This window comes from Aspergillus luchuensis, chromosome 1, assembly GCF_016861625.1.
Source record: "Aspergillus luchuensis IFO 4308 DNA, chromosome 1, nearly complete sequence".
In the NCBI taxonomy this organism is placed as follows: Eukaryota; Fungi; Ascomycota; class Eurotiomycetes; order Eurotiales; family Aspergillaceae; genus Aspergillus; species Aspergillus luchuensis.
This window is the reverse complement of record NC_054849.1, coordinates 4,610,337-4,637,743: the sequence shown is the minus strand read 5'-3', so window position 1 is coordinate 4,637,743 and position 27,407 is coordinate 4,610,337. Positions and strand designations below refer to the sequence as shown.

General features: G+C 51.3%; 6 protein-coding genes across 6 annotated transcripts; 3 read left to right on the top strand and 3 right to left on the bottom strand.

Moving 5' to 3' along the window:
- Positions 1–1,348: 1,348 nt before the first annotated feature.
- atrR (transcription factor atrR) lies at positions 1,349–4,412 on the top strand (the record flags this gene model as incomplete). The annotated part of the gene is made up of 7 exons (XM_041684043.1): positions 1,349–1,549; positions 1,618–1,745; positions 1,810–2,189; positions 2,271–2,767; positions 2,826–3,001; positions 3,052–3,612; positions 3,662–4,412. The coding sequence occupies 7 exons, from the start codon at positions 1,349–1,351 to the stop codon at positions 4,410–4,412; spliced, it is 2,694 nt and encodes an 897-aa protein (XP_041538267.1).
- Positions 4,413–5,759: 1,347 nt separating this feature from the next.
- Positions 5,760–7,444, bottom strand: AKAW2_11546S (putative C2H2 finger domain protein; the record flags this gene model as incomplete). Its single annotated transcript, XM_041684042.1, has 3 exons — positions 5,760–6,597; positions 6,776–7,317; positions 7,430–7,444. The coding sequence occupies 3 exons, from the start codon at positions 7,442–7,444 to the stop codon at positions 5,760–5,762; spliced, it is 1,395 nt and encodes a 464-aa protein (XP_041538266.1).
- A 3,876-nt stretch (positions 7,445–11,320) lies between these two features.
- AKAW2_11545A (putative nicotinamide N-methyltransferase) lies at positions 11,321–12,449 on the top strand (the record flags this gene model as incomplete). The annotated part of the gene is made up of 2 exons (XM_041684041.1): positions 11,321–11,813; positions 11,899–12,449. 2 exons carry the CDS (start codon positions 11,321–11,323, stop codon positions 12,447–12,449), a joined length of 1,044 nt encoding a protein of 347 aa, XP_041538265.1.
- A 152-nt stretch (positions 12,450–12,601) lies between these two features.
- On the bottom strand, positions 12,602–13,818 carry AKAW2_11544S (putative S-adenosylmethionine-dependent methyltransferase; the record flags this gene model as incomplete). The annotated part of the gene is made up of 2 exons (XM_041684040.1): positions 12,602–13,583; positions 13,760–13,818. 2 exons carry the CDS (start codon positions 13,816–13,818, stop codon positions 12,602–12,604), a joined length of 1,041 nt encoding a protein of 346 aa, XP_041538264.1.
- A 758-nt stretch (positions 13,819–14,576) lies between these two features.
- Positions 14,577–16,916, bottom strand: dspD (putative protein-tyrosine phosphatase; the record flags this gene model as incomplete). The annotated part of the gene is made up of 1 exon (XM_041684039.1): positions 14,577–16,916. The coding sequence occupies one exon, from the start codon at positions 16,914–16,916 to the stop codon at positions 14,577–14,579; it is 2,340 nt and encodes a 779-aa protein (XP_041538263.1).
- A 6,416-nt stretch (positions 16,917–23,332) lies between these two features.
- On the top strand, positions 23,333–26,514 carry AKAW2_11542A (putative LPXTG-motif cell wall anchor domain protein; the record flags this gene model as incomplete). The annotated part of the gene is made up of 2 exons (XM_041684038.1): positions 23,333–24,559; positions 24,640–26,514. 2 exons carry the CDS (start codon positions 23,333–23,335, stop codon positions 26,512–26,514), a joined length of 3,102 nt encoding a protein of 1,033 aa, XP_041538262.1.
- Positions 26,515–27,407: the final 893 nt, after the last annotated feature.

The window sequence follows — 27,407 nt, the reverse complement described above, 5'->3', positions numbered from 1 at the left end:
GACGGCAATAGATAGAACCCCACCGATAGAGAAAGAAACATGGAGCAGGGGGGTTTAAACTGCCACCGGACAGGGCAAAGTCCGAAAGACCGATGGGCGCCAGGAAATTCAGGAAGAGAGCCAAACTGCCAAGCCGAGGCCGGCCGGGACGGACTGTTCGGAGAAAAAGCCATCCGTCACCTGCCCATTTTCATTCGTCCAGAACCGGAGCCCGGTTGGATCAGATTCCGTTCTGCTGGACTAGTCAACTCTGGGTCTTGAATAGAATCCTAGTAACTTAGTACTGGAACAATGCGAGTCGTCACGGTAAGCTGTACTGGAGACTACAACATGGCTCATACTGAGTAGATCATCATCCCAAGGAAAGATTTTCACTTATCAGAATACGTGAATACGAGGCGATGATAACTGTCCCTGATCTGTAGTAGTTAAAGTAGTTAACAGCATTAATTAAAAACCTCAAGCGACTCCAACACACTCCCAGCCGATCTTTGTAGATGATCCCCTTAAGTCCGTCCGCAGCGCTACTTACCTCCGTTTCAGGGACAAACAAAAGTATTGACTGGAACAGTATCGAAGCTTTTGCTTACCTACTCGGGTTTCGTCCTTTACCCTTTCTTACTCTTTTGGGGCAGACAAAGCCAGAAAGGCAGCAAAGCTGTTACGTGACCATTCGAACCTTGAACCTTGAACCTTCGTTAGCTCGATGACTCCTCCAACTTTCATCCAGGAGCTGTGACTGACGATCGTGTTCATATTTTCTTTTTTACTTCTTTCTAGTGGCATGCCCCCCAGTATTTCCTGATGGATACTTGTTAAATCTGTCTGACAGATCAGATCAAATCCCCTTCAGTCCCTCATTTTCCCCTCTTGTGAAGCTTTGACATCATCTCCGTTACATTTCTTTTCTTACCCCAAATTTTAAAAGTTACATTTTTCGCCTTATCGTGCTAGACTCTCGCCACGTGCCTGTATCGGGGAAAGATTGGATTGATTGATTGAGTAAGCCACACTTCCTTCTCTCAGCCATTCCATCATTCATCGCCTTACGGTCTAATTCTTCCTCCCCCCTTTGCCTTCGACTACTTTTTCAATCATAATTTTTCCCCACCGACTACAGGCTCTAACCCCAGCTCACCCTAGTCGTTCCTTATCGGCATCTGGATTTTCGCGACACCTTCCCGCCCTAACGGCCGCTCCCTTCCATCTGCCCGTTGACGTCGTCGGGGACGAACCCCGCATCGCCCAAGTCGCTTGAAGCATACCCGCTTGCACTGGGACTCCACTCCCTCACATAGGCAGGCTCCTATACTTTGCACCTCGCTGGATCCTCGCCCCCCACGTCACCATGGACGGCATCGGGGAAGCGCCCGATGGCATGGGCTTCGATATGCCATTGCTCATGAACCAACAGCAGCAATTCTACGGCGCCTATGGACCGGATGGTTCGCCGATGGCGTCCGCTCACCAAAATATGTCCTACCAGGATGAGCAGTCAATGGGCGCCGGAGAAGATACCAATGATGCGAAGAGACGAAGGATTGCAAGGGTGAGTCGCTAGTGATGCGCATGAAGTGTTTTTCGGGGGGTTCAGCGCGCTGATTGTTCGCCGCATAGGCATGCGATATGTGCCGGAAGAAGAAAATCAAGTGTGATGGGAAAATGCCCAAGTGCTCGCACTGCATCAATTACAAGACAGATTGTGTGTTCACACAGGTCGAGAAGAAACGGAATCCGCCAAAGGGGTATGTACTCCGTCTAGTACCGGTCCCTGTGTTTTATCTCGCTGACGGGTTTGCTCTTGTATAGCGCCAAATATATTGAAGGATTGGAAAACCGGCTGGGAAGGATGGAGTCGCTGCTCCGACTTTCCGGATTACTGTCCGAAGACGATGGTGGAAAGACTGATTTGGGAACGCTGGAGAAACGCCTGGCCGATCGATCGCTGGCAAACGGTGGCATAAGCCGTCCTAAAAGTCCGAACAAATTCACTGCTCCTCAATCCAACGCTCAATCGCAACCGACGACTTCATCGCATCATTCCACCCCCCGTGTTGAGTCTCAGTCTAGCCCGCGCACAGCTGCTACGTCGCCGGAATCACAGAAGGAATCAGAAACCGAGGTTGAGGGCTTGTCGGATATGATGTGCTCATTAGTGACGAACAATTGCGGAGAAACACGCTATATTGGTGAGTGTTTTTTTTTTTTTTTTTTTTTTTTTTTTTTTTTTTTGAGATATTCACAGAATGGCTGGGGCTAACAAATGATAGGATCCTCTTCGGGGTTCTCGATATTCTCTCCTAAGGGTATCCAGTGGGTCAACGAGAAGACCGGCGACACTTCCTTCCAAGACATGATATCTTCTGCCTATATCGACGACAATAAGTGGATGTATTGGAAGCCGGAGATATTCAGCGACATCTTTGCCCGTCGCGTGTTCAAGCCATTGCCGCCCAAGGAAGAGGCCATGTCTCTCTTTCGAGACTTTTTTTCCAACTTTAACTGTATGTTCCCGCTCTTCCACGAGCCGACGTTCATGCACTTGGTGGAACGCCAGTATTCCCGGGATCCGTACGAAGGTTCTGGCTGGTGGGCTAGTATCAACGTAGTCCTGGCGATCTCGCACCGACTTCGAGTTATGAGCAATCTAGTGCCGCAGGAAGAAGACAAGAAGGCTTGGCTATACTTGAAGAACGCTATGGCTGTTTTGACCGAGCTTACTATGCGAAACACGGATTTACTAAGCGTTCAGGCCCTACTCGGCATGGTAAGTGATCCCCTTCAGAAGTACTTTTGATATAGTCTTAGTGCTCATCGATCCGTAGTCGCTTTTCTTGCAGGGGACACCAAATCCCCAGCCGTCCTTTTTCCTGGTTGCAGCTGCCATCCGACTTTCTCACAGTATTGGTCTGCACAAGCGGGGTTCTGGATTTGGCTTGAATCCAGTGGAGGTGGAACAGCGGAAACGAGTGTTTTGGATTGCTTACCTTCTGGACAAAGAGTGAGTCAGATTCCATGTACCTGACCAACTCCCGTTTAACGTTCAAACAGTATCTGTCTTCGGTCCGGTCGCCCGCCTGTTCAAGATGATGATGACATGAACGTCGAGTTACCGAGTGATGACCCCCCGGACAACATCGGCAACGTCCCGTTGTCGGACGGTACCAAATTCAACCTGTTCAGATCCATGTGCCGCTTTGCCATCATTGAAAGCCGAGTGTACAAGCGACTCTATTCCGCCAAAGCATCGAAACAGTCTGATGGCGAGTTATTGAACACCATCGGAGATCTTGATAAAGAGCTCGAAGAATGGAAGGATAGCATTCCTGTTGAACTCCGACCAGAAAACGAAATCAAGACCACCCATACGCCCCTTATCCTGCACGTTGTTGTGCTTCATTTTGCGTACTACAACTGCTTGACTACTATCCACCGCATGTCCGTACACCATGGCTACTGGACGAGTCGGCTATCCAATTATGCGATTCAAGGTCTGAACGCGAGACCACTGAATCCCAGAGTATTCTTGTCGGCAGTTCTCTGTGTAACGGCTGCGAGAGCTTCCATTAATCTGATCAAATACATACCCCAAGGCGATTTCGCCTGTGTCTGGTGAGTACTGCGCTGAAATGTACTGCCGGTCAGTAATTAACATGGATAGGTTGATACTTTATTATCCGGTCTCCTCACTGGTTACCCTATTTGCTAATATTCTGCAAAATCCTAATGATGCGCGGGCTCGCTCCGACGTCAAGTTGATGAACGTGGTCGTCAACTTCCTGTCTACTCTCGTCTCCGACGAGTCGAACGGAAGTGTCAAGCGTATGCTTGCTCTTTGCGGTGAATTTGAACGCATCGCCCAGGTAGTCCTCGACAAAGCCGAAAGAGACAGCCACTCGAAGAAGAAACGCAAATCTGCTCCCGACGAACCACGGCATGCGCCAGGGCACACAGCAGATGGGAATCGCCAGCCCGCTACACCAGCCGCGAAGCCAACAGATTCAGCACCGCCGCAACCTCCCACGACCGTTCCCTTCTCATCTCCCTCGTTCTCTAATAATCCAACTCAGCCCGCAGCCAACATTCCTAATGAGCCACGAAACTTTACCCCAGGCCAGCCGCTCTCGGGAGCGAACGGCTTCACCACGAATCTCCAGGACAGCATGCACGGTCTATCAGGCCTTGGTGGAGACTTTGAAATGCTCAGTCCAGGTAACCTGGAAGGCGTGAACTTCGGCGACCAAGCACCCTTCACAGCCAGTCCCGATACCCCTCTAGCACCCTTCCAGCAACCCTTTGTCCCACAAGACCTCTGGCAAATGCCGATGACCATCGAATGGGACTGGGCAGATATGTCAAATAATTTTCCCGTTTTCGGTGATCCCAACAACGGCCCACCGAACGGGCCATAACATGACGACACGAAGAACCCTCCCAATTTTCAATCCCATATCCTTACCAGTTCCAGCGGACGCCTGGGGTCTTCAGCACGTACATACAGACACTTTGTCACTTTTTTTTCCTCTTCTCTGACCATATTTTAATTCGTCTGGGCTTCCGGCGTTTTCAAAAAGTCTAGGACGCACGCACACAGCTATCACGCCACTCCACTATGATTGATTCTTCTTTTCTTTCTTACTGTCACTACTTCCTCCCTCCTCCCTCCTCATCTACTTTTTCTTCGGTCTTCCTTACATATGTCCTTTTTTGGGGAAAGCTTTCTTAAGGGAAAGACTGCACTTGATACTTTTCTGTGTTTACATGTTTGGCGTCGGTCGGCGAAATATACATCGGGTTTGAAGGTGTAATATCATACTACATACATACATACGGTGATAGGTAGTAATTCTACTATCGAGTTACTTACTTAGTTACTCTATTGTCTCTCCTTAAACATATTATCCATTATATATCGCTACAAACTATTAGAGTAGGATAGTTCCTTCATGACACGTGATATCCAAAATTAGGAACAACGGATGATGAAAGAAGAATCAAAGAAGTTACTGCACCATACATACATCTGAACAAAAATACACAGTTTCATCCCTTACTAGATCGTGCTTCTAGGTCAAGAACCCCTATACAACAGTAGAATACAGATGTACAAACGATGCTATGCATCTAGACCCCCGCAGGACGTAAAACGTAGTGATTTATTCGTATAATGTATTGATTGATCGATTGATTCGTTATTCGAATGTTGAAGATGAACTTCCCTCCTTCACGGCACCCTCAGCCGGATCCTAAAAATGGGGATAATGCAAGATCATGACGTTCGGTTACAATGACCGAGATATAGTATAGGGTGTAAGAAAAAGAAAAGTGGGAGCAAAGGAAAATGAGGAGACCAAGGAATAATACGCAAAAAAACACCTTGACGGCTGGTACGAGGATGCAGCGACTTAATAGGTACAAAAAAATTCCAAAGGACAAAGGAAATTGGTATGGTATAAACGGACATTGTGAGTGTGGGTGGTGGTGGGTCGGCGGACCTTGTTCGGTAAACCTGGCCGAGGTATACAAATCCTGGGGTAAAACTGGCATACATGCAAAAGGGGGTGTTCCAACTCCAGTTTCAACGCAACTAGTCAAGAAAGAATAACCGGCATTTACAGAAGTCGCGCAAAGCTCGTACATGTCATCAAGTGATGGCTGTGATACAGCGGTCTGGCCAGCGATCCAAGGCTGAACCAGAATGAATATGAAGATCCGGAGGGGTGGGAAGGAGGGAGTCTAGACGGACGTGAGTCGTCGTTCTACTCTTCCATTCGGCCGAAGACGCCGTCGTCATCATCGTCTGCCTGTGTAGGCCGGCTTCCGAAGTCGACGTCCGCGTTGCGATGCTGCCGCTTGGCACGGTCAGCATTGCCCGTTCTCACTTCTCGCTCATCGGACACCTTGTACGACAAGGAGGGGTTGAATGACAGCGAGAGGAAGTTCGGGGTGGTGCTGGAGAAAGCCGCATCGGTAGCATCTGTTCTCGATTGATCCAGGCTACGGCCCTGGTTATCGACGGAGCTGGCTTGATCCAAGTAGCGAGTAGGGAGTGGAGGCACCGGCGGCACGCTCGGAGACATTTGCTGTGGCCCCATGCGCGGGGTTCCGAAGTTGCAAAGTCCGATGGCAGCAGCCAAGTCGGCCTCATCGTCTTCATGCAGCTTGGCTTCGGCGGTGGAAGGTCGGGTGTCGATACTGGAATGGCGGAAATGTGAAAACGCCGGTGACGCCCATGGGGCACTGCTGGTGAAGGAGCTCGAGGGACCGGACTGGTAGGAATGGGAGAAGTGGGCTGACAGGTTGCCAGCGCTGTACCGCTTGTCCATCGTTGCCGGCTCCATAGACATGTCTTCGTCGTCATCGTCATCATCTTCGTCCATCGGAGGCGGGGTCGTCTCAGCTGAGCTGAGGCCGTCCCGAAGCTCCGACGACGCATCTGGTGACGCGGAAGAAAGATCCGACTCGGCCTCTCCGTTCTCTTCCGGACCATCCTGAGTCATGGTGACCAGAACGGAGGCAGCCTCCAGCAACTGGACCTGCTGATGTTTGGAGATCAAAAGCTTCGAGGTAATTGCCCATGCAGGGTCGTGTTCCCACCTAAGTTCCATAAAACGTCAACCCACTGCGTCCCAGCACGGCATGAGAGAGGTAGAGGAGAGGAGAAGTGAGATCAGGGGAGCTGGATGACCACGAGGGCGACCTTGCACAGAGCCGACATGGCGCATTGCTCCGGACCGAGCCAGACGGCAGGATGGCATGGGGGGAGGATACACACATATGCTTGGACAAGCAGCTGCCATGCTTATACCCTTTCCCGCAGCGATCGCAGCGAAGGTCTGCCATGGCACGCTTCCCTTCGCCTTTGACCAGGTGCGATCCTTCGCTGGCCCGTCTGTTTCGGTTCTTAGTGCTGACCGGCTTGGGGTTCGGGTTATTGGCATCTGCATTTGTCGGACCCGTCGACGATCCATCGTTGGCCTGGTTGGGTGACGTCTTGCGAGCGACCGGCGGTTCTTGGCTGGGACTGTTCATGCTTCGTGAAAGATAAGAGCCGAAACCGGAGGGGGCTCCGACCGAGCTGGACTCTAGGCCCTTCCGGCTCCCGCGCCGATGAGAGGGCATCGTAAGCCCCGTCCCATCACCAGGAGCCTCCTTCATAGACGCCGCGACCGCGGCGGCAGCAGCATTTGCGGCGGCAGCGGTAGTAACGCTCTTGCGGCGAGTCACCCGGAAATTGGAGTTGACGGCACCGAGGGAGATGGAGTGAGAATGGTGGCGGGAGTTATGTTGGGGGAGCGGACGGGAAAGGGACAATTCCTAAGAGATAAGTATGACTGTGTTAGCCTGACCCACTGAGAAAGGGTGGTGGTGATTGCATCCACACACGACTATAGCCGGAGTGGCCATGGAAGGGAAGCTGGAGAGTTACCTTGAACGAGGCCATCTTTGAGTACGTGGACTCTCAGGCCTACAATTCGATGAATGCCCTTATTGTGGCAAGCGATGGAGAATGAGTGATCGATGCGGAGTGTTGGTTGCTGATAAGCAGCAAGTGGTGGTGAGGTTGAAGCTGAAGAGGAAGAATAAAAAAAAAAGAAAGAGGCGAAAGAAAGGAAAGAGGAGAAAGTGAGAGACGGTTGGAAAGCTAGTTTAACTGGTAGGCGAATCCCAGGGATACGAGCGGGCGACCAGGTACCTGCGAGGCTAAGGGTAAAAAGGTTCAGGACCCAAGCACAAGCAAAGCAGTCAATCACGGGGGCAATTGGGGTGAGGGGGGTTGAGTCAATGGGGGGGCGAGATAGATTTAGTAGATAAAGGGAGAGAAAGATGGGTGGATCAATGAAAGAAAGGGGAGAAGGAAACAGTGGAAGAGTAAAGTAGAGGTAGAAGTGGAAGATGGAAGGGGAGGAGGAAGAAGTACAAGAGGGAGGGAAAGTTTAGAGGTGAGAGAGAGAGAGAGTAAGAGACAAAAAGAGGAGAAAGAGGAGACAAGACAGACAGACAAGACACAGACACAGACCAGACAGTCACGACTAAACAGCTACTGTTACTAGTGAGTGGTTAACAAAAAAAGCTGCAGGGCGATGCAAAGATGGACGGATTGGATGGCAGCACGAGGCCGTCTGGCTGGGACGGGTTACAGCCCTTGATTGGATGAGGCCATTGTACGATTACTGCGACTTTACAGAATTACCGGAAATCTACTAAATTCAATGATGAATGACGATATGCTCCCGTATTGATCTAAATATTTTAAGGTAATTTTTACTCCCTTCCTTCCTCTTTTTGTTTAATTTCATTACTTTTATTTTGCGGGGGGTGTCGCCATTTTTCCAATTTGGCCTTTTTTGGGTTCGCTAGTCCAAGTCCAGGAGTTGGCCTTGAGCAATGCGGGGGTTCGGGCGATCAGACACTGGGAAAAGTTGCTAAAAGTGCTCCATTTAATTTCGCCATTCAGCTTATCCGTCAGCTTCGGGCAAAATCACTAAAAAAAAATATTTGCCGCTGGTTTGCAGTCAACCTGACGATTATCTTATTCTTGAAACAGTTGATTGAATCAATAGAAGGATTGAAATTCCTTCAGGATCTTCTGCTGATTATTACTATTATTTTCTTTCTCACCATCCTGGTCAGGGTTTGCCCTGGTTCCTGACTAACCGGCGGCCAGCAAGAACAAGAACAACCAGGCAAGTGATGTGATTTGCTCCACTCGCATCGGGGTTCCGAGAGAAGTGGACTGGAAGGGAACGGGAGACCCAGGTCTGGATGGATGGATGATATCAACCAGTGCCTTGGAGGGTTCCATCGAGGGAAAAAAAAACATCTGGCCAAAAAAAAATATTTAGGTCATAATAACACACAATTATTACAAAGGAGAAAAAGGAAGGAAAATAGAAAAACAAGAATGGTCCAGAAGGTGAATAATCCGCGGAGAGCTTTCATGGAATGTTTCTGCTTGTCTGTCTTGCTTTTCTGGCTGTTCTACTATTTCTGGGAAATCTGTCGCAAAAGGACAAGTGTAGTTCCCAGTCCGTCGTCACCTGTTGGACTGATCATCCGTTCAGCAGCAGCCCACCAGCTCTGGTATGGATGGTGACACCCCAGACATTTTTCTTTTTTCCCAAACTTTTTTCTTGCTTCTTTTTTTGTTTCTCTTCTTGCCTTGCTGTCCTTTTAAGAAATAGTTGAGACGGCCTAGAACAAAAATAAAATAAAAAAAAGGCTTCTAAGAAAAAAGAATAGTATGTCTTCAGGTACAATGATCTCCGAAAAGAGAAAGAACAGGAAAAGAAATCCAACAGGTGACAATTATGATTTCACTCCCTCCCAAAGAATCAGAGGAAACGAACTAATGCCAGTAATCGATCCATTGTGGTACAATGAATGGATGACTGACTTTAAGTGACTGACTTTCCCACCAAAAATCACTCACTCACTTTGCTGATCGGGGGTGCCCGCCCCGTGGCCATGACCATACGGTAATTTATTACACTGCGATGGACCGGTCTAGGGCCTGCAGGTGGGGAGATGACATCATTGCGGATGACGATACCATACGGATGATTAACAGAGGGGCCGGGGAACTGCCACCCGGTTTGGAGTACCGGTAATGTAATATGACGGGGTCACGGCCTTATCTTGAGACCCCCTCCATGGCAGCCCAGCCAAGTTGCCTGCTCGGGTCTAGCGCCGCCAGGAGGCCCAAATCAGTTGATAGCGATTGCCGCCCATTGTTACAAATAGGAATGTGCCTGGCGCGTAGAGGGGGGGGGGTTATCAGAGGACAACTATCTAGTCAATATTTAACTAGTTAGTCAACTACTAACTGTCTGACTAGTTAGCGATCGGGATGTGGTGCGCTGCACTTACAAAGCAGCTCTCTAAAACCATCGTGTGCCTTTGAGAATAACCTACGTCTTTGTCCGTTGCAGTACGGTTGGCCGCCTTCTGTTCGACAAACACGGCTCTGGATGGTCTCAGGCAATGAAAAAGGCCTTTATCCTTCCATCGCAACATTGTTGAGGTGCTCCTGGTCACTAACAACGCGTCAACCTCTGTGTTCTTGCTCTATCAGACGGGCCATGTCAATGATGATGCATGAGCTGATCAATCGGTGCTGACTTGGCTCTTCCACAGCATACCCAACGAACAGCTCCGATTTCGCGTTAACTTTATCCTCAAAGTGCATTGCCGACATGAAAGGCCGACACGGAATGCCAGCGTTTCGGATGGGGACAATGCCATCAATGTAGGGTGATCTGTGCCTCGTTGTTGACAATGTGGCCATGAACAAACACGTCGCATCGACAGGTCAACAATCAAAGATCATCTTCAATTACAGATGGAGGAGTATTTGGAGAAGGATTCGGAAGCTTGGTTTATCACCATTGGATCTCAACCGAGCGGGGAACCTGGACACAATCGGGTATCTTTATAGTAGACAACCACGTTAACGAGAGGTCTTATAGAAGCACGTCAAAAGGTATGGTATGATAATTGTACTAAATTCACAGGTGGTATGAGGAGTCTCAACCATACGTGGGTTGACTCGCTCGGAGCATCAGCTGTAGTCCGGAGTAGCATCCGACCGATCCATTGACCTGTGATACGCGATACTTTCTGCAGCAAAGTTACCACGAGCGTTGGTCAGGTACATGAAAAGAGAACGACTAGTAAAGTAAGGTAAGCATCAAGTCAGGATCGGCTTGTCGATCGGGCCTGAGGATTTCCGGTGATTCGATCCAACGGAGGAGAGTCACTTGCTCAGAGTGCAGTGGGTGAGATGCGACCGTTGCTGCACTGCATCAGATGCCTTCCACCCTCACTGATAATATAAAATGGTAATGGAATGAATGTCTTATAGTCGGGTACATACTAGTGCAGCCCCTCTCGTTTGGTATTCAGCAATGCATCGCTAACGACTGTCGCTACAAGGTACTACTTAGCTGACCAATTTCTACCATCTAGATCTGCTCGACTGAACTAGAAGAATAAGGCTCAGTAATTCTCCGGACAGCGAGAAGCTAATCTTTCATTGCGCCTCTAGAATATTCAGAAACCCGCACCGTAGCACTCCACCTTGCACATCATCCCCAAATAACCATGGATAGTCAACGCTCTCTTTCACGCCCCAAAAAAGGGACGGCCCTATACTTCAGGCACTGTTGTCTCCGATTGGCCGCAGCGGCGGTGGGTACAACCAATCAATTTCCCACCGTGTGTCTATAGTAGAACCACTTCAAACTCCTCTTTTCCCCCCCTCACGCGCCCCTCCGAGAAAACTATTGAGACAAGTCTCTATAATAAGACCCAAGCAGAAATGCTTCACTCGCGCCTCCGTCCTCTTCCTCGTCGACATCCCCTCCCCAACTCCGAGGACTCTGCCCCTCGCCCCGATTTCGCCGACCCCGAGACTGAGGCCGACCCGGAGGAATCTTCCGAAGACCTTTTCGCCGCATTTCTCCCACACCTGTTCCCAGATGATGCACCCTCTTTTCACGGCGACCCAGGCCAGCATCTCCTCTACTCATCTCCCCGCTATGGCGATCTCGAAATCATGGTCCCCTCGTACCCAACCCAGAGCGGCAAGCGCTCCCAGGAGGTAGCGGAGGGGCTACCCCGCCCCGACGGCCAGGTCAACCATATCGAAGAGGGCCGGAAGCTGTTTGCACACTTCCTCTGGAGTGCGGCCATGGTTGTTGCCGAGGCGGTAGAGAAGGCCGATGAGCTGGAAGCTAGTGGGCAATTGAAGAGTACGGATGAGCTGGCCATGTGGAGGGTGAGGGGGGAGAGGGTGTTGGAATTAGGCGCTGGTCAGTATACCTCCTGCCCTACTTACCTTTTCCCCCCAGAATACTTTAAAATCATCACAGAACATACAGATTAACATATTTTCAGGCGCCGCACTACCATCCGTCGTCTGCGCCCTCGCCCAAGCATCCACCGTAACAGCAACCGACCATCCCTCCTCCCCCGCCTTATCAGGCGCCATCAAATTCAACCTGGACCACAACCTACGCTCCCCCAAGGTCTCATCGACCTCGACGACCGTGACAATCCAACCCCACGAATGGGGTACCCTAGAGACCGATCCCTGGGCCGTGCAGAACAAGGCCAGCTTCAATCGCATCGTCGCAGCAGACTGCTACTGGATGCGCTCGCAGCACGAGAACCTCGCGCGCACGATGTGCTGGTTCCTTGCCCCTGGCGGGCGTGTCTGGGTCGTGGCTGGATTTCATACTGGACGGGCGATTGTCGCAGGCTTTTTCGAGACGGCAGTGCAGTCGGGATTGGAGATTGAGCGGATCTATGAGCGGGATTTGATTGCGGGCCAGGAAGATGGACGCGAGGTGCGTCGCGAGTGGGTGGCGCAGAGGGAGGGAGAGGGACCGGAGAACAGGAGACGGTGGTGTGTGGTTGCGCTTCTGAAGAAGAAAGACGATATCTAAGAGGGTGGACGAATGGGGGATGGATGCGCCATGAATAACGACAAATGACATAGCATAGATAGCAACAGCGAGAGCCCAAGACATAGACATTCACATATACCTTATAAACTGACTATTCAAACTCTATACCAAATCTATTCTTCTAACTAGAATCATACCCTCTGAAAACACACCGTACAAACACCCTGTCCTTCCCTCCCCCCAAATCTAAACCTCGGATACTCAACTCGTCCCCAAACCACAAACTTATCCTCCTTCCCATCACCACCAGAAGAAGTACTATCAGCCCTAGTAAACCAAGCGACCAACTCCTCCTCCGTCCAATTACAACTCGTAACAACCACAAACCCACCCTTCCTCACCAACCCCCTCACAATCCCGGGATATCTCTCACAAACCCTCCTCTGAACCGTCTTTCCCGACGCATGCGCAGCAGCAGCACCATCAGCATCAGGAATAACCTCATCCGACAACGAAACGGCATCAAACGTCCCCTTATCAAGCACAATATCAAACCCGCCTTTATCATACGGGAACCAATCCACCTTCCCTCCCTTCCTATCCCCACAACCTTCTTCTTCAGAAGTAGTTTCATACACATCCCCATGCAAGATATCCCACTCCTCGAAACGAATATTCGTATCGCCTCCTTCCCCCTCTTTACCCCCCTCATCCTCCCCATCATCCTCCGAATCACTCAAATAAGCCGAATGAATCCTTAACCTCTGCAACTCCCTCGCCAACTGCACACTCCGAATGGAGTAGTCAATCCCTACCATAACACCCTTATACCCGCCTCTTTTGCGCAGCAGGGCGAGCATGCTCCCGTTACCGGTGCCAAGGTCGAGGATACTTGGAGCTTGCTCATCACCATCACCATCTTTACTATTGTCGGTGTTCACCGGCGCAAGCGGAAACTCCTCGTCCGTGAGAAACTGCAGGACTTTATCGGGGGCATTGTGCTCCGAGAACCACGATGTGCCCGGGTCGGAGTCGTCGTCTATGTCATCTTCTTCTTCATCTTCGGATTCTTCGGAGGAGGATTCTGTGTTGGGTTTTGTGGAGGTGGTGGTAGTGGTGGTGGTGTGTTTTGTGGAGAGGTGGGAAAGGGTGCGGGCGTAGAAGGTTTCCCAGCTATACAATATAATTTTAATTAGATCAATATGTTAGAAGGGGGGTTTTGGATACTTGGTTTGGGGGGTATGGAATTTGGGTATGGTGTATGAGGGGTAGCGGGGTAGAGTGGATGATGAAAACTTCGTTGGTTTTCCTATCCGGATGGATAGATGCTGATGTTGGCTGCTACTTACTAGTCTTTTGTGCCTAGTTCGCTAGGCGACAGATGCGCCGGGTGGCTGTCGTCGGCCATATTGTCAGACTGTCCTTGTGTTCTGATCAGAGGCAGTTTGGCTGTGTCGAAAATTCACAAGTCCAACCCGCATGACGTTTCAGTAGGTTCAATGCCAGCCGCTCGGCACTCGGCCCGCCTTAAACCCGCTACTACAAAGTAAACTCCATACTAAATTTGAAATCTTATACTACACAAACTACACTCAGACTCCTACGAGGATATGTTCTTGTTAACTTGATTCAATCACTAGCCCCAGGGTATTTCGCAGCTGAAATGCCAATATCGACAACACAGAAGGAGTGGACGAATACACAGGGTGCATCACAAACGAACAGTAATAATATTACAAGTTACCAGGCAACTCTTCGCCGCCTTTTATCATCTTTTTAACACCCAGGACGCCGGTTGACCAAACGCATGCAATGTCGACGCACGGCCTTGAATGCAACATGGACCGCTGGTTGACCAAGGGAATGAAATTGCACAGTGGCAGATGTATGAACGAAAGAATAACGACCGTAAGCCCGCTTTGGTCATCAAGTCATCAAATCAGGAGATAAAAAAGGGAAATGGTAGAAGCGAATAGAAAGAGAAAAAGGCCACCACAGCTGAAAGAGAGAATGACGGTAGATCGAGTAGATCATAATGAAAGCTGTAGAGATGGGACAAGGTCAACACGAGTAAACCTCAGGTGTATATGGTCATGGAATCATTTCTTGGACGTAGCTCCCGGAAGCCCGTCCTCAAGACAATCTGTCTTGGACATTAAGGCAGAATTACAGAAACTCATCAATATTCCTCATGATCAGGCGCTCATTGCCTGGAGGCGGTGATCGAGGGTCTGCAACTCGCGACCCAAACCGCAGCCCGTGGGGACCGTCGTCCTCGAGGCAGTCGGCAATAGAGCGCGAAAGAGGCGGGGCCAGAAATCCAGTGGTTCTCGGCGAGAAAAGCGAGTTCATTCCATCTGGCATGTCTTGCACGAAGACGTCCGTCTTAGCCAGAGAACAAGGCCCGCCTTCGGGACGCCACGAAGGCGCAGTATATTCGGGTTGTAGAGTTTTGCCCGTCGGCCCCAGGTGATAAGTAGCCTGCCGGAAGGGCAGTGGCCGAGGAGACAAGCTGCGCTTGTGTGAGAGCGACTGTGAGAAGCCCAGATTCTCTATCGAAAGAGGCGTCGTCTGGTTAGAGGACACCGATAGAGAGCTCATCGACGACTGCGAAAGGCCGTTCGACGAAGCTGGCTCCGCATCCGAACTGCCACTGAGAAAGCCCGGCGTGCTGGCCTCCGAAACATCTGTCCTGGCTGTTTGGGGTGGCTGAGGCTCGGAGCACCTGCGCGCCCCGCCGACAAACCACTCCTCCGGAGCCGCTTTCGAGAGCTTGCCGCGGAGTAGCCGAGAACGAAAGTCCGTCAGCTGATAGATCAGACTCATGTTGGGGCTGACCCAGCGACTACGTTCTTTAACAAGCTCGTAGACTGAGTTAAAATCCAACTGTCGGTTTTTGTAGAGACCATAGGCGATGACCAGCGATGCCGATCGACTAGCACCCAGCTGGCAGTGGATGAGTACCTTTTTACCGTCAGATATGCGAGAATCGATCAACTCGCACAGCGGGAAAAGATCATCCAGAATCTCGGAGTTGTGGTCCCAACCGACGTGGACATATTCCGGTCCAGACGAGTCCTTCTGAGGTGTGGCAGGCGAAGAGTCGTCATTTTGGGGGAATTCAAAGGCAGACTTGAAGGAAGCATCGGACATGGCCGTCCACGGTTCTCCAGTCGACAGTCGCTTCGTACTTGCCGACCCATTGCGCAAGGTGCTGACCACCGTGCCGGTGCTACCAGCAGTCGCGGTGAACGGATTTGCCACCTCCTTGGCCACATTCACGACCACATCGAATTGCGAAGCTTCTTGCGCGGTCGGCTCCAGGTACAGGAAGACGCCAGAGTCATAGATTTGGATGGGTCCATTCGGATAACCTCGCTCGTTGCGCCGCGTCGACTCTCTCGAGTCAAGGTGGTCATCCTCCTCCTCCAATTCATGCAGCACTCCCGATCCTTCATCGGGCACCGTTTGCAGAGGGGAGAGGTTGCTCTCTGACGCACCCGACGGTCGCCGGGCACCATGATGGGTCATCGGTCGGGGTAGTTGCATGCCACCCTTCGGGCCGAATGATGGAGAAAACACAGACGTGAGGGACGGGGAGGACTCGGTGTGGCGCAAAGCGTGCGGGGTCGGCGGCACATCGTTACCGTTGCTTGAGAAGGACCGATCAAACCCGGGAGTGCGGATCGTCAGATTGGCGGGCTTGCGGCGCATGCCCTTTGGTGGTACATGGATTGGGGAAGGCGGGGCGGAAAGATGGTGTTGGGAGGTGGTTTCTACGACAGAAGCCGTTGCAATAGGCGGGCGGGACCCTTGCGATGGCAGAGGCATTCTCAGAGAAAGATTCTTGAGGTTGCGTGCGCGCCTGCCGGGGGAGTCGGGCCGTGCGACATTTTGGTTATCCGTTGACGGTTTCAAGTCGGTGGTCGGAGCCGCCGAGTGCGTTTGGCACTCAGCCTTGTGGGCAACTGGCATAAAGGTAGGATATGATAACGGCATGGATGACGGAGATTCGGGCGAGGAGCTCGGGGAAGTATCCACGGCCGAAGGAGGATCGAACGTGGAGATGGTGGTGGTGGGCGACGAATCAGTGGAGCCTGATGTCATCGATGATATACTTTCGCGATGTTGAAAGGGAAGTGGGCGTCGCGATGTGTTGACTGTGACATTGGTCGGAACCCTAAGTGGTTTGACGAGTGAAGTTCGGTCCTTCGTGTCGGGGAACTCGGGCGACCTCCCAAACACAGACATAAAAGAAGGGAACGAATCCGGGGCTGACGGTGAGCTGGTTTGCACAGGCATCGTGAGGCCCGGGGAGGGTGGAGATGAGGAGGTACACCTGCGTTTGAAAGGGGACACCCTCTCAGGATCGCAGCTGCTATAGATCGCTGGCGCAAATAATGTAGCCGTAGCGCAATTATTGCCACCAGCCCGGGGAAGACAAGATAGAGTCGCACTTGCTACCAGCGCAAATGACCTTTTGGACAGAGGACAATCAGCTTCCATGTTTCAGCTTATGTTGACCTTCGATGGTAGAGAGGCAAGCACGGCTGCAAGGAGGGTGAAACCAGAATGGCGATCGGCCAGCTTGAAATGAAACCACGAGAGCTACCGGCGGTTGTAAGAGAACCAGGGGAGAAGCAGCAGCAGCAGCAGCAGATGGATGGATAGAAGGATGGGACGAAAGCCATTCACAGAGGGGTCCCAACAAGGTCCGAGACTGGGAACATACCAAGGAATGCCGCAAGAGAACTGTTGCCTCTTTATTTGAAGGATGTTGTCAGTGATAGGCGTAAAGGATTGTTATTGATAAACGTCAACGGGAAGCAACAACGGCGACATGGATAGAAAGTCGAAATCGGAAATAGACAATTAAGATGAAGGAGGGATTGACAAGAACCAGAAAAGAAAATAGAAAGAAAAGAATAAGCAGAGAACCAAGGGGGGTGGAGGTTTTCTGGCAAGTGATGGAGGGCACAATGCAACTGGGAGGAATAGCCGCCCGGTGATTGTGTGGGCAGTCGTTCCTCCGGGGAATGACGAAAGAAGCAGCAGTTGTGGGAGGGTCTCGGTCACTGAGTAGAAGAAGAGGAGAGGGAAGGGAGCAAAGAACGACTGCCCACCCACCCAAAAGAAAAGAAAAGCAGACTTGTGGATAAAGAAGCAAGTCCCTGTGATGAGGGGGGGGGGGGGAAGGGAGAGGGGGTTTAGTTTTTTTGGTGAAAAAGAAAAAAAGGAAGGAAAAGGAAGGTAAGAAGAGGAGAGGGGGAAAAGGTAGAAGAGGGGAAAGGGAAAAGAGGAAGATCGAGGGTGAGTCGAGCCAGCCAGAAAGGAAGGGAAATGAGCGAAAGAGAGAGTAGTAAGAGAGCGAGAGGGAGAGTAGTAAGTAGCGAGCGCGTAAGAGAGAGTGAGCGCGCGAGACACAGTGAGAGAGTGAGTGAGTGACAGAGCACGAAGTACTACTAGACTAGAGCCTGCCTGTCTGTCTTCCCGATGGCAGGCACCACAGCAGCAAACAACAGTAACCGCAACAGCAGCAGCAGCAGCAGCACAAGCAGTAAGTTCTTTTTTTTAGTGGCGGCAGTCACAGCAACGGCAGCAAATAATAAGCAACCGAACCCACCCGAGCGCTAAGAATAAACCACCGCACGGTATGGGAAAAGACGCCGTGACTTGCCAGACTTGCAACAGAAAAGAAAAGGTAAATTGGTAGCAGTTCGTTTTGGGACGGGAAAGGGCAAGGGCGGATGTCCTGATTGGGTCCGGCCGGCCGTGTTGCTGTCAGCCAGCCAATCACCAGCTTTGACGCTGTGAAAGTGGATACCCAACAGCCCCATTCAACCAGTTGGTGCCACCCAATCAACGCCCGGTCGAAGCAGAACATCCAGCGCCTGCAGCTCTAAATTTAGCCGCCCGGGTTGGTGTGCAAAGGCTGGAATGTGCATCATGGGCGCCAAAAGCACGCAAATCAGATGCCAGATTCACCCCAACACCGGCATGTCAGAGCCACCGCATCCCAGCATCCTCCTCCTCCTCTTCCTTCCTTTTCCACCCCTCCGGCCTGGTCGTGGCAAGTAACCACTCAGGTTGGCCCCATCGCCCGGGGGATGAAGGGAACGGAAGGAATTGGATGGGAAAAACTGGGAAGTGATGGCCGAGTGGGTAAGGTTCCGATACGGCGACAAGGGGGGTGGAGAACAGTCATGAAAATCAACTGGGGGTTCCTCTCCAGCATCATGAGTTGCAATCGTGACGGGGCATTTCTTTTGGGGTCTCTCGGTGCTTTCTGTGCTCTCTCTTGCTCTCTCGCTCTCTCACTCACTCACGCTCGCACTCACACTCTCAATCAATCTTTCAATCCCTTTCACTCCCATTTCCCATATCTGAGATCTGGCCGACTCTGTCGAGGTCTCCCCATTTCCACTTTGAGGTCCTCATCGGAGAAGTCCAGATGCAGGAGAAAAGCATTCGATTGACTGGAAAAGGAAGGTAAAGGGAAAAAAAAGAAAAGGTAAAATGGTCTCCACAATAGGGTGCCACTGGAAAGGCCGCAAACGATAGTTGGTCCAGGAACAAACCAACAGAGGCAGTGAAGTGCGATGGGGGAACTAGTGTGAAAGGACCCAGAGATGACATAAACCCAGGAAGAGAGGGAAAACAACAACGTAACCGGAACAAGGACGATATTAAAAATGACAATAATAATAAACTAAAAAAAATGAAAGCTGTATACATACCTGTAGAGCTCTTCCTCTTGTCTAAAGGAGATGGTCCGTTCAGCCTCAACAAAAACCGGAGTGAGGCTTGGGATCAAATATGCCGGTAAGAGTAGTGACTCCAGGAAGAATTTCAATCCGTACACCGGGCAAAGAATTGCAGAGCGCGTAGCGACAGAAGCTCCGGGCGTACAGGAATAAGGAGTGTGGACAATCGGTCAGGGTAGAAGAAGACCAGAAGAAAAGAAATGGTTAAGAAGACTTCCAGAAGTCACACAGAAGAAAATACTGTCTGTTTAACCCACGAGGGTAGTAATAATCAGACAGACCCGGCAGGATACGTATCCAAGCAACCTTCTGCACACACACAAGAATAATACCGTATTTGGGGAGGTTGTCCGACCCGCTGGGGGAGTGCACGGTTCGCGCAAAAAGGTTGTTTGCTGGATGCTTAATCAAAGGGTTCTTTGTGGTCAAGCCGGCTTGAGAGAGAAGACAACAACGAAAAGAAGCAGGAAAAAAGCACGGGCAACCCCCTCCAAAACAAACCGGACGAGAAAGCAGACTGCAAGAGATCAGAACTTAAGAGAACACACAACTTTGAGGGGTAGAATCGCTTTTTTACTAGATGCGGATGGCGATTCAGCAGGGACCTCTCTCTGGCATCGAGCCTATGAGAAACAGGTAACGGCGCGGAGGGTCACAGGCTAAGGTGAAACGCAAAGGCTGACTTGACTGGGGCTAAGTTGAAGCGATCCACCTTCCCAGACAAGCCCCTGGAAACGGTGGACCGTCCGTTATTGGCAGTGTGGGACGAGGAGAAACCGCGGCACGGTTGGTGCTTAGTACTCCGCCGCAACGAAAAGAGAGGTCGGATTCTGCTTTTTCTTGTCTTGAACGGGATGATTTGTTGTGGTTCCTTCAGCAGGATGTATCATCTCACTGTTTCAACCGGCGCACTCATCTCGGACACACCCAAGGATAGGATCGTTACCACAGTTCCGGACCTGCAAACCCTCGCCATCGGCCACTGCAGCTGAAACACGCAGGCAAAAGAGGGCGCGCGCTAAGTCAAACCAATGGGGACGGCGGTGGAGGGGTTCAGCCCGGCTTGAAACACGCCAATCCAATGCTAAGCCACTAGTCCGCCTCCGGATGGGGCTCGCAGTCACGTGTGCGACATCCTCCGTCACACGCCGCCCGCCTATCAAACACTCGCGACCGTGGACGATCAACGCCCGCTTGACGTGATTGAATTGGTCCCAGCTAACTATGGTCTCAAATTTTCAACGACCATGGTGGGTGTACGCAATGATGTTCGTCTGAATGCCAAACCTAAGGTCAATCATGGGGTCTTGTTGTTCAATGATATGCACTGCATTGCGTCGTTGATTGCCAGGATCCTATCGGTCAACCACTAGTATTGTCTACGGCTGACCGAAGTCTGCCGCGCTTACGGCTCCTCAAAAATAGAAACGAGCAGCAGCAGAAGCAGCAGCAGGTGCAGTGCTACCCTGTCAGGCCGTCAACCCTCAACAATCTCGCAGCTCGACCTGCCTATCTACTGGCCAATATCCCATGGATATGCACAAACTGTCCTTGCAACTGATGTCACAGATTTATAGACAATTGATGAAACTTGACCCTTCTGGTTCCAATCCCACGTGGCAGCAATGTCTATCTGAGACTATGGGGCCAGGGCTTTCTCTTCTGGTTACTGGTTGGAGCCATAGAACTTGGACCGCCCGTTCGGCATCACGTCGGTGATTGCTGTGGGGAGGGTTTGATTATGAAGTACGTGGGCGAAAATTTCCCCTCGCCAACTAACTCACAATTTAGTCAGTTATCTCTCCTTTTGTCATTATTCTTGACTAATCGGTTGCGCACATAATTCTAGGCAGCATGATAATTACAGAATAAAGTGGAATCGATCGCCTTCAAGCCGGAGCTCCTGGTGACCACGATCTGCTGCCGATGACAGAACTGGCCCTAATCCGACCAGCTAGACAAGCTAATGTGAAACAGGGCCCTCAGATAGATTGTTTAGAGAGAATAGCCTCGCAGCTTCCGCACTGAATCATTTGACGTTTGAATCCTAATCTTGTTGGAGGAGCTAACCCAACCAACAAGCTCTGTCCAGGTGCTTGCGGAACCAGGTTGGTTGGAGATTTGTGGTGCTGTTTCGTCTCAACCACCTAGCAACTACCTCGTGGACGGAAACTACCGATTCGGTCACTGATCCTGAGCACTACTTTGTACATGACACATGACAGCATTCCCTGCCGTTGGCACCGGCCTGCACGGGCGATTCCGCTCCACTGCAGCGTTGCTACCTCATCGGCTAATGCCATGAAGTCTCGATAGAGCTATATTGACCGTCGATCTGTTTTGATTCGAGTTATGAAACCCAAGCGAAGTGCCCCAGTTTACACCTGTTCGGATGCAACCGATAAAAGGGTCCCAGCTACTCAAAGTCGAAGAGACAGCATGTCAATGCGCCGTTCCCTCATACGTCTCGCACCAGGCTGCGTGGTAGGTAAGCTTGATTCGTCTTAGTTCGCTTGAAGCTGAGTCCTAACATGACCAACTGCTGTAGCACATTCGCCGCACCAATCGTAGATCTAAAGGATTCGGCCGTAGCAAGTAGTCCTGCTCGCTGTTCGGGATCGGGTGCCACAGGCTAGAACGCGGTCTATGGCTGGCCCTCATTCACGTCCAATACAGGGGAAATCCAGCCCGGATTAATTCGACCGATTTCCTAAACCTGCTTTGGCCCAATCTCAAAGGGCTGTGGTCACCTGGACTGCTGTCCGAGACGTTAGCATTCAAGCCGGACGTACAGTGCTGAACGCATGCAAACGAGCAGTCACGAGAGGTATCTAGGATCCAATTGATATTACGACTTTCACTGTTAAGCTAGAGCCGGGGGGCGATGACAAGAGTCTGTCTCTGAATGGAACTTCTGTTTACAGCTGTTGTCATGAACGGTGTACAGTATGATCTTTGGTGTAGTGGGTAGAATTCGCCCGATGGTTCAATTGACACAGAGCATTCCTATAACGGCTCGCGAGCCGAGGCTGAAGACGGCCCTTCAGATAGATGGGTAGAAATAACCATTCTCTATCATTTTCTATTTCTGAATTCGTGCGCATTTACTTGGATTTGTGTGTGCGAATTCCAGCGTGCGTCGACCATAAGACATCTTTACCGATCAAAACATGAAGATAGCGAGCTTGACAGTGATCCAACCACGGGACGTAGGGAGTGAACCATGGTTCACTCCCTATAATGTATGATGTCTTGCTGGTGAAAATTTCACTGAAGGGGAAACAACACAAGAAAATTTGGAGTATAACCCTTCCACACGGACCATGAGGATCGTTGCTAAGCGAAGAGCGTAGGGTTGAAACTGGACCGTTGAAGGGGGGGAGGGACGAGTTTGAATATGCCCAGTCTGAACCCGATTTAGAGATTTGATATCGGAAGGGTTTCAGAATGCAGGGAAAGACCAGCCTCAATCCGATCTGAAAGACTTAGGGAGGTGATATCACAGATCCGTTGTCGATAGATGTTATTCTCCGGTCTGACGCCTCCTCCGTCTGTCTCCGGCACCCTCTTCTCCTTCTCCCTCCCTCCCTCTCTCTCACTCTCTCTTTTGCTCCTTCTCCCCACTAACCTCCTGCGATCCCGTCCATAACCAGCTCAAGCAGGTTAGCAGTTACAGAATAGCCCAGCCACCCGCCAGCAACCGTTCCGTCCGCCGTTTTATGTTCGGGTTTTAGTATTGAATTGACCTCCTGTCCACTTTTTTCCCTGGCGTCCCAGGCATTTCCCCTCTTTTTCCTTCGCCCTTGAGAGGCTCGAGGCGAGTCAGTTATAATTAGTAGTACGTAGATAGGAGAAGAGAAAGAGAGAGAGAGATCGCATGGTAGATATTTTTAATTTGCGCATCGTAACTAGTATAATAATAATATATGATGTCCACCCCGTAGGTCCACTTCAGTTAACAGATCATATTATTTCCTCTTTCTTTTTTTTTTCCCTTTTCTTGTTACTCCGTAATCTTGTTTGTCTTTTTTTACTTTTTTCGCCTATACGTTTGAGATTAATTTTCCCCAGTGTCAGTTGCCTCGGATCGCCTCAGGATCCCGGGTTCATGACTGGAGGAAACGACCATCCAAGTGATTGATCGAACAATGCGTGTGGATGCCTGACCGGGTGGTGCAGTTGCAGATGTCCCCAGACGCAGCAGGAGCTGGCAATGCAGCCTCTCCTCCTCATCCTCCCCTCCCCTCTTACTCCTCCTACTCCTCCTCTTCCTCCTCTTTCTCCTCATCCCCAGCAGACCATCGTTTCAACTCCCGACGCCGGCGAAAAACCGAATCCGCGGTGCACCCGCCCATCCATGTATTGCTCGAGGACCCGTCGGCTTCACTCTGTCGCCGTTCGATCGTGAATCGGGCCCGAACCATTACTTTCAGTGCTGGAGCGACGTCAGAGTCAAACCCAAATCTGACCGGTTCTTCGTCCCCTCAGCGAGCCTCTCGTCCGGACGCAAGCCCCAGAACTCCACCGGAATCCCAACGGAGCCAGACTCGAGCTCGAGGGCTCGCCCCGAGCCTCCGTAGTTCCGCCGTGGCCACCATGATGTTACGAGCGGACGATCCCCGTGACGCGGGCAAAGCAGCCGCGCTAACAAGCCCATCCGCCGGCGCCAGCGACTCTCCTTCAGCACCGACAACAACAACACCCAGTGCTTCCATCGCTTCTCCTTCGCCGTCGGCTTCCACCCCCATTGCGTCGCATCTCCCCTCCTCCTCCTCCTCTTCCGTTCCGCCCGTCCCTCGCCTTCCGCAGAGCCGTTTCAGCTTCGAATATCAGTATCCCCTGCGCAAGCGAGCCCTGACGTCGCACCTCAGCGCGGCCGCTTCTGTGCTGAACGGCGACGACACGCCCCCGGGTCCCGACCCGTCCCCTACTCCCCAGCGCACTTTCTTGTATGACAGCCCCCGGCGCTCCGTCCCCAACTTCCATCTGTCCCACCTTCGCGATCAGGCGCTGCTGAATTCGCAACCACCGTCGCCGCGACGGGCCCTAGAAAAGGATAGCGACGCCGCGCTGCCCCTGGACGCCAACTCGACCGTCCGTGTGTTGAGTCCCAATGCAACGAAGCGTCGAAAGTCGTCCCTTTACGCTGAGCAGTCGATTTCGGACGTGAAGAGCATCATGCCATCATCCACCGTGACGTACTCCCAAGGGAGATTGCTTGCTGACGAGCGCAATCGCGCCATGAACGGCCTGGATCGTCAGGGAGACGGTAACAGAACCCCAGTCGCGGACGATTTTCGCTCGAAAAATGAGGATGTATTTTTGAATATCGCAAGATCAGACTCCGACCGTCGTGAGTCGCTGGGGCGCTCAGAACTCCGGCGCGTAAGTAACTCCAGACCTGTGATTCCTGTCAATAAATTGGTATCTTGTAGACTGACCAGGCCATTGTAACCAACTTACAGTCGCGATTCAGAATGTCCGGTAGTGCGCTGCGTTCTCCAACCTCTCGGGTTGCCGAACAGACCCCTTCTCCGGAACAACTTCGCTTGAATACCTACGACAACCCCTTGCATTCCCAAAATGATCCTCCATCCACCCCCCACACCTCTGTACCATCATACTCTTACTCGGCGTCCGCCCATCCGCTGGATGAACATAGTCGTTCCTCCTCTTTGGCGTATGCTTCTGGCTCAAGATCTACCATTGGCCTCCCTCGAAGCCGCTTGGGTCGCACCAGTCCAGAACCCTCCCCATACAGCCCCGAATCGCACCTCGAAAGACGGGGTTCATTACACGAGTCGCGAGCATATCGACATTCCGCTCTTTCAACTATCCGAAGCAGTCGGCAACCGTCCAGCTCCGAGGCCACGGAACGCGCCCGATTCGAGCCCGACCGATCCCGTCAGGATGGGACGGAGTCAACCTTGTCGACTAACGCACCTTCTACTGTCTGGGACGAGTTAGAGGATCTAAAATCGCGGATCAAGAAGCTAGAATTAACGGGCAAGCTTCCGCCCTCATCCCAGGAGGCGATATCATCTGCATCCGGAGACCGACCACGCACTGCGACCACGACGGTTACTACGGTGTCATCCTCACCGAAGCGCGGCCGCAAATCCAGTATAGCAACAGGCGATCTCGACCAGAATGCGGCCCCGAGTCCGGTCCATCCTCTCTTACAATCGGCCTTGACCAAGTCCAAGGAGGTGTTGGGTAACGAAGTCTACGCAGCCCTGGAAGTCACTGTTACTGATGCGCTTGCGCTGTCTACCCTTCTGTCATCCAACAAGGCCCCATCGGGCGGTGTTTCTATTGTCAATGGCTACCTTCCATCAGACAGACAAGCTAGGCGCAAGGCTGACAGTGTATGTCGGAGCTTGACTGAGCTGTGTCTCGCACTGTCTGATGATCAGCTTCGCCGGCAGCCGTCCACGGCCCTGGAGGTAAAAGCGGATGAACAACAAATCAATGGCCACGATGACGACGATACGATTACACCTACCCCTCCATTTCGCCGAAGCACAATTCAGGAGCCAGAGAGCCTATCCAGACGGCAGAGCAACAGCAGAGTCACCAGCCGGTTAGAGGCACGTCGGGCTAGCATGGCGAACAACGCGGCTTCAGACAACCAAAACAACAACAACAAGGGCACCGATCAGGGTCCAGATGCCAAACTAACACAGTCGCCTGGATCTTCGGCGCCTGTGAGACGATTGAGCCGACTTTCAACTTCGTTGCGGACCAAGAGGGTGCACACCGACGACGATAATGCGCCGGATCAGAGTCCACAACCTCGATCAATTCAAAGAAGCATGACAGACATCACCAACCCAGCAGCAACATATCGTGTCTCGCCCCGGCAACGGATTTCGCATGGATATACGGCATCGCAATCGATAGCTGACTCCAGTCCTGAGCGAAATGTCCGATATTCCACCCCATCCCAACCGTCGCAGCTCCCTCAACCTCGTACCCCGACACTTTCGCAGTCAGCGATCCCGCTCCGTCGGAGCATATTAACGCCCGGCTATGTCCCCGCAACGTCCCGCTCCAACATTCAGGCGGGTTCACGCCGATATGGACTGTCTCCTGGCATTGGCTCTGCCGCTCTCGGTGGTGAGATGCCAACCGAGGACGCCTTGTCCACTACCCCTCGCCAGGAGCCTTCGCAGACAAGAATCATCGCCCCATCGCAAAAGCTGGCTGCTAGCTACACACCGATTGCGCAGAACCGCCTGCGCGCGAATAGCCTTGGAGCGCGACGATTTGGTCTTCGGCAGCGGCCGATGGCCGTTTCTGATGAGTCCGTCAATGGTCTCGATCAGCGCGTTGACTGAATATTTGCGTCCGTTATCTTCACAAAAAAACTCCACGTCGTTTACGCCCTCCACCTACCTTATAACGCAGCGAATCAATCTTGGTATTCGATTTTCAGTTCAGCCGGCGTTACTTTGTTTTCATTGTATTCCGCGGCCTGCCAGGCACACATTATGTCGAGGTGTACGGAGCGCTTTCCGCCTGCATCTTTAACGAGGACTTCCGATTCAAGACCTGATTGACTGACTGACCCTTGCAAATACAAACCAAAACACATGCATGCATTCTTCAACTCAATGCATTGTACGAGCTTATCATTCCGTTCAAGCGACCCTCACGGACCATTGTGTTTCTATTCTTTTTTCTTCTACATATCCATACAAATTCTTGGTTGCGGTCAAAGTCAACCCCAAGAGAGGGTATGACTACGACACAGCACAAGCTCAACAAGTAACGGGATTCACGATCTGTTTGTCTTGTCATCACCTATTCTTTTCTCACTGTCATTGATACTCGTTCATCTTTCCTACCATTTTATCTATTCATGTACAAATATTTGGCTTTGCGGTGATGACACGCGTTAATACTTTTCCTATTTCTCCCGAATGATGAACGGAGTGTTGTTGGGCCTGGTGCTTCGGTGGTATTATTTGTCTTGTCTTCTTTCCTATACATACATACATACACATCCTTTCATTGTCTCTCATTACTATCTGTTCATTTTTCCTTCTTTTTGATCTCATAGAGGGGTATGTTATTCCTACGATTCTTCTTGTTTTCTTATTCTACTTTCCTTCTGTTCCTGTCAATACATGATGAATACGACCTCATTTTGGCATCTATTGCTTCTCTAATCCTGCGTAGCTTATCACAAGTACGATGTAGATGATACATGTAGACTATCAAGCATATA